General features: G+C 53.7%; 1 protein-coding gene across 10 annotated transcripts in view; it reads left to right on the top strand.

Annotated features, from left to right (window-relative positions):
• Window positions 1–14,241, top strand: part of SLC25A48 (solute carrier family 25 member 48) — a 211,959-nt gene that overhangs the window by 176,623 nt on the left and 21,095 nt on the right. For all 10 annotated transcript variants that reach the window (XR_015724563.1, XR_006779067.2, XR_006779066.2 and 7 more), the window contains 2 exons: window positions 4,508–4,579; window positions 6,631–6,889. Coding sequence is in view for 7 of the 10 variants with exons in the window: in XM_045794646.2 (XP_045650602.2) it covers window positions 4,508–4,579; window positions 6,631–6,889 (331 nt within the window). In the remaining 3 variants the exon portion in view is untranslated. The remainder of the gene's footprint in view (window positions 1–4,507; window positions 4,580–6,630; window positions 6,890–14,241) is intronic.

Below are 14,241 nucleotides of genomic sequence, written 5' to 3'. Positions count from 1 at the left end.
CTGCGGACTTGGGCTGGGAATAGGAAGCCATTATAACTCTAGGAAGCACAGGACATATGAGGACTCAACAGGGCCATCTGGCGTGGGGACCATCCATGCCCCTTGTTCCACAGATGGAGAAACTTGCCCAGAAAGGGAAGGGCTTGCATGAGGTCATACCAGGAGTGAAAGTATCGAGAAGGGAGGGAGTGAGGCACCCTACAAAGGGACATTCTTTGACTCCACCCCCATTCCTGCCCCGTCCCCAGTGGTGAGCAGGGCTAGAGAGCCATCCCCTGGGAGCACAGTCGCAAATAGTGCCTTCTCACCCCTGACTTGCACATTCATATTTAAAGCTTTGCCTGGATCGTGCACTAAGAGGAACTTCTCAGGCTCTTCCCAAGTGGCTGCTACAATCACTTTTCCCCCCGTCTTCTTCCCTGTAGGACAGTGGGCTTCTCCTATGTCAGAGCCCAAGCCTGCCTTCTTCTTGATGGGGTATCAGCCTATTTGTCTTAAATAGTTAAAGATCTTTCCTGGCTCTTTGTGTCCCCCATATGGGCCCTGCCTTTTGCTCATACTTCAAATGCATACTGGACACTTTCTGTGTGCAGGCAGTATGGGGATAGCAAGGCATCAGTAGTAAACAAAGCAAATCCAGTCCCTGCCCCCAGGGGCCTCCCGGCTACATTCCCAGCACAGGCAACCTCTGTGTCTCCCTGGTAGAGCATCCTTCCCTTACCCCCAGCTTGGCCAGGGACTGGTGGAGCTTGTTGGAAGGGCCCCTTCCCCACATGGGTAAGCTGGCCACCTGGAAAGGCTGGAGCACTCCTCCTTCTGTCCACTCAGCCCCTTGAGCTTCTGAGGGAACCCTTCCTGATAGTCAAATCCAGTCGCTGCCCAGCCTGAGAACTTCCTCGCTCAGGGTACCAGCATGGTGATGCCAGCTCACAAGGCTGGCCTGGGCCCAGCCTAGGGATGTGACTCAGGGCCTTCGTTACTCCCGAGAACGTGCTCCTTCCTTCCTTTCTTCTGGCTGACATTTTCTCTGGAGTCCCTGCCTGAGAAAGGTCCAGGCAAGAGCTTTAGAGTGGGAATAATCTGGAGTACAGTCTCAGCCTAACCACCTGCTCTACTGTGACCAAGGTGCAGCACTTCGCCTCCCTGAGCCTTGCTCTCCTCATCTGAAAAATGGCCAAAGCACTTCCTGGCAGGGCTGTCGTGAAGATCACCCCTGTGGCACTGAGCAGAGTCGTGAGTGAGCCGTTCCTATCCTGATGAACACATGCTTGTATGTTGCGAGTGACCTGTGACTTGTCTGATGTCCCAGGGCTTGCCTTGGAAAGAGCAGAGCTAAAAGGACCTGGGCTGTTACCCTACATCAGAGGCTCCTTCCCTGCCCATGGTTGCCTCGTCAGTGGTGAGAGAGCCAGCCCCTCGCTGCTTGGTGGCCATGAAGCTGGGATCCCGATTCTCACCTGACTGCCTGCCCAGCTGGTGCATTTCAGATGTATGTCTGATGCAGTGTGACCGGGTTTCCCAATCAGAGCTCGGCTGCTTTTAGACCAGCTGGTGAACTGTCAGAGAATAAACATGCGTTGTGATAAGCTGCTAAATTGTTGTAACTTGTTACAGCAGCACTAGGACACTAATACAGGAGGTCAGCTTTCTCCCTCTGTAAAATGGGGACAGTATCCAGGTCGCATGGCATTTGTGGGATTCCGTGAGATAAATTCTGTAAGAGACCCAGTATTTCCTCAGGAATGCAATTGTCACACACTGAATTCCAGCCCCTGTTCTAACAGAGGCACTGGAGGTGTGCGCTGTGCTGCTGGCCCCTGTGGCAGCCTCCTCAAGTGCTCAGCACGGCTGGGAGACCATTGCTCCATGGTTTTGAGGCTCTTCTGTGATTTGGGATTGACTCCAGGGTTGAGTTTCCTCATGCACAGTTTGCTTGAATGATTTGGGCACTTGAGTTTTTCTGTGGATCTTGATCCTTCTTGGAGACTCAGCCTGTGGCCTCAGTCCCAGAGGCAGCCCTGTCAGCACTGGGGCCAGCAGAGAGAGCATTCACCCCCATATCAGCCTTAAATGGGGGAAGAGAAGGAGGCCTGTGCCCACGTCACCTCGCCTACGTTCTTGTCCTGGTTGGGGTACCCCACCCCTAGGTAGAGCTCTGATGGTCTGCTCAACCATCAAAGCCCACTTCTCCTCTCACTGCGCCTTCCCCCTTGTCTTTACCTCCAAACAGTTAAGTACTGTGTTTTCCCTCAACCAGCTCACACTTTCTGCCCCCCGAGTCTGTTTTTCCCCATGGTACTTGTCATCATCAGACATAGATATTTGCTTGGGAATTACCTTTTATTGACTTTTTTTTTTTTTCATCCCTACTTAGTTCTAAGTTCCATGAGGCTGGGAAGTTGGTTTCCTCTACCGCTGAATTTCCTGAGTGTGGAAGAGTGGCTGTTGGAAACCAGGCGTTCAATCATGCTGGTTGAATAAGTCAACCACTACATTTCTTTGATTATGAACATAACACTTATAAAACATACAATACCATTTACCTATCGTGGCTGAGAGAGGGCTGCAGATTTCCCGTGGCCATCTGGGTCTCTAACCTGTCATGTTCTCAGCTACGCTGTTAACCATGGCGATTAGTTCAGGGGGTGGACTGGGCAGGGAGAATGTTGAATTTTTTTTTATTCAGCAAATTTATTCTCATATTAGTGGTGTACTTAAAATTATTTTTAAATGATGTAAGTTGAAAATAATGAAAGTAACCCCTGTCTGTCATAGGAAAGTCGGAAATGAAACGCCATTCGGTGTAGAAAAATATCGCCCATGATTTTCACCTCTGAGACATCACTTTTTTTTAAAAAAAGATTTTATTTATTTATTTGACAGAGAGAGAGAGAGAGACAGCCAGTGAGAGAGGGAACACGAGCAGGGGGAGTGGGAGAGGAAGAAGCAGGCTCCCAGCAGAGGAGCCTGATGTGGGGCTCGATCCCAGAACGCTGGGATCACGCCCTGAGCTGAAGGCAAACGCTTAACGACTGAGCCACCCAGGCGCCGCTGAGACCATCACTTTTATGATGTGTGTTCTGCCAGGGTCTTTGCTACTCGTCTCCACACTGAGCTTAGGCTGTTAGTGTGACTTGTTAGTCTGTGCCTTAGGTCTTAGTCCTCACCGGACCCTGGGTTCTTGGGCGGGGGCGGGGGGGGCAGGATCCGGTCATTTCTCCTGTGGTTCTCAGAGATCCTTCTTACCAGGCTCAGGGAGGTGCCCTGGCACTTTTGTGAGCTTCGTCAGATGCTCTGTGGCTATCTACTGATGCCCCTGGTCACCAAAACCAGCCTCCAGCAGAGGACCCCATGTCTTCCCCTCTAGCCCCCCAGTTAGCCGGTGCAAAGGGGACATGTGCTCAGCATGGGGACAAGAGGGAAATAGGAGACAGCCCTGCCATAGGGAGGGAGCCCACATAAACCCAAAGTAAACAGACAGAGATGACACCATTGCCACATTTAAACTCAGACCTGAGAGATAAGCAAGAGCTGAAGGAAGAGCCTTCTGGGGGGAGGATGAGCCGGGTGGAGAGATCAGCAGGGAGGGGGAGGGGGTAAGTGAGGTCAAGGACTGGGGGATGTGCCACGTGGTGGGCACAGGGGGCAGGGGCATGGAGGAGAGGACACGCAGGGGTGAGAGGCAGGCTTGGTGCCTATGCAGGCCTCTTTTTTTTTTTAAGATTTTATTTATTTATTTGACAGAGATAGAGACAGCCAGCGAGAGAGGGAACACAAGCAGGGAGAGTGGGAGAGGAAGAAGCAGGCTCATAGCAGAGGAGCCTGATGTGGGGCTCGATCCTATAACGCCGGGATCACGCCCTGAGCCGAAGGCAGACGCTTAACCGCTGTGCCACCCAGGCGCCCCATATGCAGGCCTCTTTGACGCTGGTGGAGAGTGTGGGGTTTTCTCTGAGTCTCTTAGGAAGCCACCAGTGAGCTGTCAGTAGCAGTGATGCGATTTACTGTCATCAGGAAAGATCAGTGTGGCTGTTGCGTAGACGCAGGCCAAGGACTGAGAGGGAAGCAGGAGGCCAGTGGGGAAACCAGCCCATCATCCAGCTGAGAGATGGAGGGGTTGTGGAGCCACGAAGGGCAGGTCACTCAGAGTGATGGGTAGCAGACAGGGCAGAGCCCCGGAGTAGTGTTTGTACTCGAGAGGCAGGGATCACATGTCTCCCAACAAGCATCGTTTTTGAACCACAAATGGACTTTTGTTCTTCTCTCAGACCAAGAGGACTTCTGCCGCACTCAGCAAGGCACGAATGGGACATTGAAGGAGGCAGTGTGGGCAGAGGACAGAGCACCAGCCTGGCGGGGACAGAGACCCAGCCCTCCCTACTGGCTGGGTCCCTTTGGGCAGGGCCCTCCCCTTTCTGGGCCTCGGTGCCACAAGCCTCGCGTCTGTGGGCAGTGGGGCTGTGAATCGTCTCGGCCTGGGCCCTCACCTCCTTGCGTCTCTCCGCAGACTCGCCTGCAGGCCGGCGTCGGTTATGGCAACACCCTGAGCTGCATCCGCACAGTGTACAGGAGGGAGAGCGTAAGTGCCTCTGGGATGGGGGCTGGGGCCGTCCGCCTCAGGGCCTCCGGCAGATAGCTTGCAGCCCACCTGGGGCCCAAGCACCGTGGCCATAGCCCTGACACCCGCCCGTCGGGCCGGAGCCCTGTTCATTTCCCATCATATTTGGCTCAGTTTTGCCTCCTCCGTCCTCGGCTCACATCACACCTCAAGTACTGTGTGTCACCTAACTTAACCCTGCCATCTTGTGCGCTGTTATTGGGGGAAAACTGGTCTTGTGGAACCTCTCTGGAGAGATTCTGAGCAATTTAGAATCACAGAGTGGAAAATTCCTGCAGAAACAGGGTGACCTGTCAGTTTTCACAGCCAAAGGAGAGGCCGGTAAACCATGGACTCGCAGGCTTCCGTTCGTCCGGGGGTGCCAGGAGCCCGGGCTTGGGATTCCAGATGCCCAGAGCTGGCTTGTCCCTCAGGTTGCTGGAAACCAAGGGACCCAAGGTTTTCCTTTTCAAAGAGGCAAACCTGAATAATATTTTGTGGAAGATGTGTCAGTTGCCCTTCTTAAGAATCACCATGTTTTCAGAAGACTTTCTAAGGCCCTGCTTTGGGGAACTTAAAATACATTTTCTAATTGACAATGAAATGACTTGACAATTTAAAGAAATGGTCGATAGCAGCCCTGGGCTTTCCCTTGAGTGCCTGCAAGTGTGGCCCTAGTGTTGACCCCGTCCACAGCCTGCATCCTGGCAAGTGCCCCGTGGCTCAGGAGCCTCCTGCCTGCACTGTGACTTTTTCCTCAGAGGCATGTTTTATGTCAGGGTGTTGCTCGAACTCTCTTGCTGGGCTGCTTTACAATGGACTGCAAACTTGGTTCAAGCTGTTCGGGGTGATGTGTGATTCCCCAGTTCCCTGAGATGTGGCCATTAACTCCCCTTTTAGGCACACACTCTCCACAGTGCCTGCCAGCCACAGTCCCAACCCCGGGGCATTTTGTGGGGACTGCAGGTGTTTCTTGGAGACACGGCACCTCAGGGCTAAGTGATGTCCCCACTTTATCTGAGGGAGCTTGTTTAGGAAGAAGAACCTGAGGTGGGGTGTGTGTGTGTGCATGTGTATATGCATGCACGTGTGTGTGAACGTGGGTGCATGTGTGTTTGTGACGTGTCCTGTCCCCGGCAAATAGGGTGCACACACCCAGGTCAGGATTAGCAGGTTTGTGTGCGTCCTGGAGTTGGTACAACAGCTTCCTGGTACTTTTTCATTTTTGGCACGGGGCTGAAAGTGAGTGCTGCCCTGACTCCTTCCAAGGGCCTGTGGAATATTCCAGATTTCAGAGGAGTGTTTGCGATATTCCCCAAGTGTGCAGTGTGGAAAGGACCCTCTCCTCTCAGCCTCCAGCACCCTCTGCTGTGGTCTCTGCTTATGTGCAGAAGAAGCCTCTTGGGGCTGACCTTCTGGGAGCTCCCCTCCCCTTAGACCCTCGCCACACACTTAACACATTGAATTTGGTCACCTGTCAGTTTATCTGTCCCCCCTCCCCTCTCCTGCGCCCAGAGTGCCGGCTCAATGAGGGCAGCAAGTATTTCGTTCTCAGAGTTGTCCCCATGGCCTGGCACATGGCAAGTGCCTTAGAGAACACTTTTGTTTGAGTGGCAAATGAGGAGGGTATGTGGGGTCCTCGGCAAACCCACTACCCACGAGGGCTCCATGCAGCCTCATATCTTTCCAGCCCAGGAACACTGCCACTCTGGCGGCAGATATGGGTTCCAGGCCCAGGACACCCCGACTCAGGAAATGAAACTGCCTACAGAAGTGGGTTCCTCCCCCAGGCCAGAATATGCCCTGCCCAGGAATAGAGGGCAACTCCTCACCCACCTGGTCCCTCCCATCACATCAGCATCCTTTTTTTATTCTTCTTGCTGACATAATGATTTATTTTTCCCATGGTGTCACCTCACCAGCCTGCAGGCTCCAAGAGGGCAGGTCTGTGCTCAGGGCTGTGCAGGGAGCCTGGTGCCTGGCCTGCAGACAGCCCTGGGCGCTCATGCTCCTTCCCCCTGGTTTTCCCACAGGTGTTCGGCTTCTTCAAGGGCATGTCCTTTCCCCTTGTGAGCATCGCTGTCTACAACTCAGTGGTGTTTGGGGTCTTCAGTAACACGCAGAGGTTCCTCAGCCAGCACCACGGCAGGGAGTCCGAGGCCAGCCGGTCCCGCACCCTGTCTGACCTTCTCCTGGCCAGCATGGTGGCCGGCGTGGTCTCTGTCGGGCTGGGGGCGCCCGTGGACCTCATCAAGATTCGGCTGCAGATGCAAACACAGCCATTTCGGGAAGGTAAGAGTAGGGACAGGGCCTGGTGTCCGGGCACCTGTGACCCTTTCCTGGTCTGCCAGATCAGGGATGTGGTTGCTAATATCCTTTTCGTTGAGCAGAGCATCTGCGTTGTCATGTAAGAGTCTGCAGTTAGCATCTTGATCTCTAGTAGTAACTGTCAGTAATTACTACGCCGTGCCGGGCACCTGCGTACAGCTCTGTGTACGTTCTCTTAATGGATCTTCCTAACAATTCTGTAAGGCAGGTGCTATTACTGTTTCCATCTACAGAGGAGAAAGCTGAGGCTCCCAGAGGTAAAGACACTTAGACAGGGCCACACAGGTAATGAATGACTGGTGGGTGAGGTCTAGTGACATCATTTGCAGGGTCCAGCACAGAAGGAAAACGGGGGATTCCTTGTTCAAAAATTATTAAGATGTTTAGAAGAACAACCCAGAGCATTAAATCAGGCAGGCCTGGGGCCCTGAGGGACTCACAGGTATCAAAGCCACACCTGTCCCCAACACCAGGGAGTGCCGCCAGGAGGCTTCACCCCTGCACCACCTGTGGCAGGGGGTGAGGGGTCGCTCCTCTTCCTTTCCTGGACATTCTGGTTCAAGCTTCATTTCTCGGTGTGCTAGACAGCCCTCCTGCACCACATGCTGAGTCTGTTACTTCTCCCTCCTGAGAAAGGAGTGTCGGTGTCTTTGCTGTGCTTTGGATAAAGGAGGGTGGAAAGAATGGGAAGGCATTTGCTGTGCAGAGTAGCAAGTGCCAGCTCTTGAGGAGGGATGAGCTGGGGTCTTAGACAGATTTCAATACATCCAGGTTTGGTTCTTGGCTCTGCTGTCACTCTGTCTCCTCTGGCAAGATATTGCTCCTGCCTGGGCCACCGTCTCCTTTCTACATGATGGAAGGGCTGGATCTGTGGTCCTTCCTGATAGCCCAAATATCTGATCTGGGCTGAGAGCTCTCCTGGATAAGACCTCTCTCGCTGGCAGCCTTCTCAATGGCCTGGCATGTAAGCCCTCTGCCCACAGAGGCTGGGCTTAGCTGGGCTCCACAGCCAAAGCCCTGATAGAGCCCTTGGGAGCATTGCTGCCCAGCAGCTCTCCTGCCTCCAGCCCCGGTGCCTTGATTCAGACTGCACATCTTGCCCAGCCGAGGAGGGATCCAGGACGAGACTACACATCCCCTGAGCATGATGCTGGTATCCTCACTGGGGCCCGTGGAGAGGGACTGGCTGGGACCGGCTGCCCTAACAAGTTGGGTCATGCCTGGGGGATGCTCAGTGCCCCAAGGCCCCTGATAACTGTCAGCATGTGGGGTGATACAGGATGACAGCAGGCCTGCTTATCCTCAGGGTTGCAGCATACCCTCGTTGGGGCCACTCAGAGATGTACAGGGCAAGGGGGTCCCACCTCCATCTCCCTGACATGCCGAGCCATGTCTTGGTACAGTTTCGTTTCATCAAAGGGTGGCACCTCACAGAAATGTTTGAAGCTTGCTGATCGGGTCCTGTCCCAGGGACAAAAGCAAATGTGTTGGGGAATGAAGGGCATCGTGAGCAGATTGAGAACCAGGAGGCCTGGCCCCCAGGCTGGCATTGGGCTCTAGCCCTCTCTCTCGGAAAAGCTTTTGTCAGTCTCAGGTGCAGAGGAAATCTCTCTGTAAGTCTTCAAACTTTTTGGGTCCAGGTGTTAGAAGAATTACCAGTGACGGGTCTCCTCTGCTCCTGGGGGCAGACCAGCTTCCTTCACAACCTGGTACTTTGACCCTGGAAGGGGAGGAAGAAGGGCAAGGTATGCATTTATATATTGGGCGAGGTGAGGCCCAGCCAGCCCAGACACCAAGGGAGCTGTTTCTCAGAAAATGTCTTCCTTAGAAACACCTGGGACATTTGGAGGCAAATGAATTTATTCCATCCTCTGTTCTGTCCTCCTTCACCCCTCCCTTCTCTACAGAGGGTGCTAGAATGGTAACTAACTTGGCAGACCAAGGCCTGAAATCCAGGGGATCCTGAGGCTAGGCTGGAAGCCTCTGGAGCTTGAAGGAAGGATGAGAGGCAGTCAAGGAATGGGCAGACCCAAGAAGGGTCCCAAGGCTGGGTGTGGGTTCGCACCATCAACAGTTGCTAAAGCCGCCAAGCCACCACCGTATGCTTGATACCGTGTGTGCGTCACTCCCTTAATACCCACCGCAGTGCTATAAGGTCCGTAGGGCTGCTAGCCCTGTTCATTTACCCACCATGCTACATATGCACCTGCTGTGTGCTAGGCACAGAGCTAGGTGCTAGGGAGGTAGTGGTGAGCAAAAGTCTACATCCTATCCCTCCTGTAGTGCTCTTTCCAGCAGACAGGAATTTGGCCACTCCAAATGTGGTGGGGGAGGGAGCAGGACAGGCTGGGGATCAGGAAGGGCTTTGGGGCAGGTCATAGGAGGGTAGAGGGATCATTGGCGATCAGGGCTGTGCACCTGGTCAGGGCCGCACTGAGGGGTACCCCTGCCTGCTCGCCAGGGCTGTGAGAGCCTGAGGTGTAACTCTCCCAGGTTAGGGTTCTCCCCAGCTGCCCTCCAGACCCTTCTGGGGCCTTGTCTGCTGGATAAGCTCTCTGAGCAGTGAGAACATGGGGTCCAGCGTGCTCTGCCTGACCTTTCCACCATAGGAGGCATAAACAGTGTCTGAGGAGGGTGAGTTCCTGCCCTGCTCCGGTATGGGTGGGACAGTGTCCGTGGCTTTAGGTTGTCAGCTCATCGTAGTGCCAGAAGGAAACTTGTTCTCTTTAGTCGATCCCTTGAGGCAGCAACAGAAAATGAACATGTGTTTATTCTGTCCTTTCCAGTGTGCCAGGAAACTGGCCTTGGTTGAACCCAGGGAAGGCTCTCAATAAGAAGCCAAGGGAGGTTCCTGGAGGCCAGGGTTTCTCAACCCTGCAAAGTTCTAAGTCATTTGCACTGGGAGCTTAGCTGGCAGTACAGAGACAAAGACAGTTTACCTGAGCAAGTGCAGGGAGGGTAGAAACCAAGACTGGAGGGTCCACCTGAGCTGTGCTCCTCAAGCCTCTGATCTGGGCAGAGCCAGGTCACAGCAGTGGGGGCAGAGCAGCCAGTGTTCACCAAGCCCTTATCCTGCACTAGGCATGATGCTAAGAGTTCTGCAAGCGTTTAATCTTTCCAGCAACCCAATTCCTAGACATTAACAAAGGGGAGCCCGAGGCATCCGCATCCGCAGCTTCTGTAGCTGGCCTCAGGTCACTCCCCTGGTGGGAGGTGGAGCCAGGACACAGCCCCACACATTCTGACTCGGGGCCCACTGATGCTGTTTCTGTTTCTGCCCTGGGATTTTGTAGAAGCTGAGACTACGGCAGCTTTGATAATACCTGGGCCTTTGCAAAAACTCATCACAAATCCAGCTTCAAACTTGAGGGGGGAGGTGGGCTGGGAGCATGTCTCCAAAATAACATTGTTCAAGTAATTGGCACTGCTCATGGATTCCCAGGGACGGGTCTGAACTCTGTGGCTTTGGGCAGCCCCTCTCTGCCTTGCCCACTGTTTCTCACCTCCCACCCCAGCTGCTTGGGGGAAGGTCTTTGGTGGCTGGGCAGGGTCACTACCGGGGCTGGGGCAGGACAGGCAGGCAGTGGGTCGCCAGGCAGTGCTTTTGGCGAGGAATCTCCCCAGGAAGGGAGGAAGGATGTGGTTTTCTTTTACTTGTCCCTCAAAGATCCTCTAGGCCAGAGACAGAAACCTCAAAGACTCACTGGGACCAGGGAGGTAACATGAGTGAGCAGAGGTGCCTGGATAATGTACCCTCTTCCATTTATCTTGATACCCACAGCCCTGCTAACCCATATTTCATTTTTCACCTTTTGACTGAAATGTGGACACAGAACGTGTTTCACTTTCCCTCTCACTCTGCTGTTACCAAAGCAGTGGCTCCAGCATGGGTCCGCTCTGGTGCTGGGAAGGTAGTAGGGAGTGGTGGGGACTGTGGCAAGCCAAGCCCACATCCTGTCCGAGGTGGCTTCGACTCCATTCCAGGTCACAGTTTCCACATGGCCTGGATTGGAAACTGTCAGATAATTTAATTAAGAACAAAAGCAGACACAAACCACACCATGAAGCCCAAAGCAGTGCGTGGCCCAGGTAGTGTGGGGCTAGTGCCAGCTGCAAGCCTGTGGTCTCGGTCCTGGGTCAGGCCTGCTCTGCGGGGTGACTGTGCTGAAATGGGCATGTCCAGGCAGGCTTCATCCAGACTGTGGGATTGTCTGTGGTTTGTGGCTTTACCCCAGAACGGCCCGACCGCTTCCTGAGTGGAGACGATGGGCCATATGGGACGGCCCCCATATACTGAAGCTGGGGGCGGGAGGCCCCTGGCATCTCTCCTCTGGGACATGTGACAGGTAGGATGGAGGCCACATCGAGGTAAGACGTCAGCTTAACTGAAGGCTTGCAAATATAAAGCCAGTGAGCTCATCCTGATGATCTATTAGTGGTGACCTGTCGTTGAAAATGTACACAGGATAGAACATTCAGTGTGGAGGGAGAAAATGTCCATCCACCCAAATCCAGTCACTGTTAATACATGCATGTGGTTCCTTTTCCTTGTCTAAATACATAGATTAAATATGTTAAGAAGTTGTACTCATACAGTTTCATATCCTCTTTTTAACTCAGTATTATAACATTTTCCATGTTCTGAAAATGGCATTTAAAATTATTAACAATAGACGACTAATTTTAAAATAGACGAGCGGTATTCCATCACTGTGAGAGGGATGATGGAGTGTGGCAAAAATTCAGTTTCTGGAGTTAGACTGCCTGCTTCTAATCCTCCCTCCACCACAGCCCAGGAACTCGGTAACTCTTGTAAAGCCTCCGTTGACTCGCCTGCAGAGCATACGTAACCACGGTAGCTACTTCATAACCGGGATGGAACAGGATGACGGATGGCACGTGACAACCTGAGCATCATGCCTGGTGCACCGAACACCTACAATAAACATTCGCTGTAATACTGCACTCAGGTCACCATCTTCCTAGTCACGGACATTGACATTGTTGCTGGTTCGTCCTCTTTTACACATAGTGATGTGATCAGGAAATCTGTCCCTACGGAGTTGCTTTCCTGTAGGGTTATTTCCCTAAATGTGTGGGCTCTTTGCTTCATGAATGAGTCAAAGGGTCTGGTCATTTTTACGATTCTTGGCACATACTGTGAAATTGTTACACAGAAGAGTTTTTTTACCACATTCCACCTGCAGTTGCTGAAGTTGGGAGGGAAGTTCCATTTGGGCCTGACTAGGGTTGCATACCAAGCAGCGGTTAGCCCTCGTGAAAACTGTTGCAACTTCGCGGAGGTTTACTCCTGGCGCCCCTGCCGCTTGGCAGCCAGGAGAGGCTGGCCTGGGTTCAGTTGGCTGCGGCCTGCACTGTAAGGCACCGGTGAAGAAACCCTCCCTCTGGAAGTCATCCTCACCCTTTGTGCTTGCATGAGTCTCTCTGGGTGCCCCTCTGGGCCAGAACTGGAATCCAGGGCTATGGTCCCAGAGGCCAGCAGTCCCTCCGCTGCCCTGGGCCAAGTCACATCCTGGAGGCCAGTGGCCAGTGACACTCACTTGTCCTCAGTCTGGGAGCTTTCAGGTCTGTGTTTTCATTGAGAGCCTAATTAACATGCAAATCACAAAGGCCTCAACACCCGGGAGGGCAGAGTTTGGGGACTGGAGGAGGACTCAGTGTTAACTCTGTGCTGACCATTCTGTGATTGCCCCAGGCCCCACTGGAGGCAGAGGGCTAAGTGTTGACACCTGTTGGGACTCACTCTCTGGCATTTCCTGAGCTCTTGCTCGGATCCCAGCAGAGTCGATAAATTAGAGCTGTCAGACATCGGGGAGCACACCATCTGGGGGAGAATCAGACACGTAGCAGAAGGAGAAGGGCCCGTGGAAGGCTCTGGAACCTCAGAGTCTGGCTCGGCAGGTCAGGAAGACTCCAGAGAGGAAGTGGCCATTGATGGGGTGTTGGCATACTGGCTGGGCTTTGGAGGTGGGCCCATGGGAATGGAGAGCCCTGTAGGCACAGCGTCGGAGTTCTAACTGCAATGCAGGGAGGGGAAGGCGCAGAGGGAGTTAGGAAGAGCTTGGATTTCTCAGCTGAGGGTGGGCTAAGGTGCTGTTCAGCAGGCAGTGAGGCATCTTGGACAGCAGAGTGACCTGAGCAGAATTGCGTGGGAGGAAAGTGGATCCAGCCTTCAGGAGAGGTGGCAGGGGTCAGGGAAGAAGAGGTGGGCAGGCTGATTTGGGGGTGCTGCCGCAGACCAGGTGAGAAATGGGAGCAGGGGCCGCAGGGCCTTGGGCTTTGGGAATGGAGCGGAGTGGCCGACTGGAGGCTTCTGAGGTGGAGAATCAGTGGGCTAAGCAGGAGAGAGGGAAGTGTCTGAAATGACCCAGGACTTCACAGTTGGGTGACTGTGAGGAAGGAGCGCCCCCCACAGGGAACGAAGTGGCAGGCGAAGTGTGTGAGGCAGCAGTTGGTGTGGGCAGGTGATCCATTCATGCTTACGGTCACTGGCTGTTTCGGAGGCCGGCAGGAGGGCAGGCTTGAGTGAGAACATGCTGAGTCCCGCTCGGTTCGTGTGCGAGGTACCGCAGCTGGAACGTCAGGGCTGGAGGAGGAGTCGGGGTGTGACAGAGACGTGACAACTGAGGCCATGAGTTAGGTGCAGATGCCAAGGTGAGCTGCAGAAGGGCAGAGGTGGAGATGAAGGGGAAGGCTCCGTGAAGGAGCTCAGGGAGGAGGAGCTCCAGCAGCATCAGCGGTTGTGGTCAGCCTATGGTAGGAGACCACCCCATGCACGCTGTGCTAACACACACCTGCATTAAGTCATCACAGCACCTGGGTAAAAGAGGTGCCATCATTCTCTTTATCTTACAGATGGGGAAACTGAGGCTCAGGTTGGGTGACATGTCCGTGCTCCCTCAGGTGTGACATGCTGCAACAGGGCATGGCCCCGGGCCGTCCACCTCCACTGCGCCGGGAGGCAGAGTCCTGGGAAACTCCTGTCACCAAAGTAGGCAAAAGGGAATCAAGAGGGAAGGATGGCTGAAGTGGGAGGTGACACTAGGGACAGAGACCAAGGGCTGGGGAAGGAAAAAACCTTCCATTTCGGGGTTGGGAGAGGAGAACAAAATAGACAATTCAGAGAGAATTTTGAGAACAACAGGAAGGAGGTTGAGGGAGTCCTCACCGCAAGGCCTGGCTCTACCGTGTTCAAGATTACCTGAACAGAATGAAGGCGACAGAGTGTGGCCAGAATTTGAGGAGAAGAAGGTCCTAATTTCTAAGCATGCCTAGGCGAGATCAATAGGGCTGGA

The sequence above is a fragment of the Ursus americanus genome, chromosome 5 (assembly GCF_024610735.1).
Source record: "Ursus americanus isolate L20-20 chromosome 5, mUrsAme1.1.p, whole genome shotgun sequence".
NCBI classification, from domain to species: domain Eukaryota; kingdom Metazoa; phylum Chordata; class Mammalia; order Carnivora; family Ursidae; genus Ursus; species Ursus americanus.
This window is presented reverse-complemented; position numbering and strand designations above follow the sequence as displayed.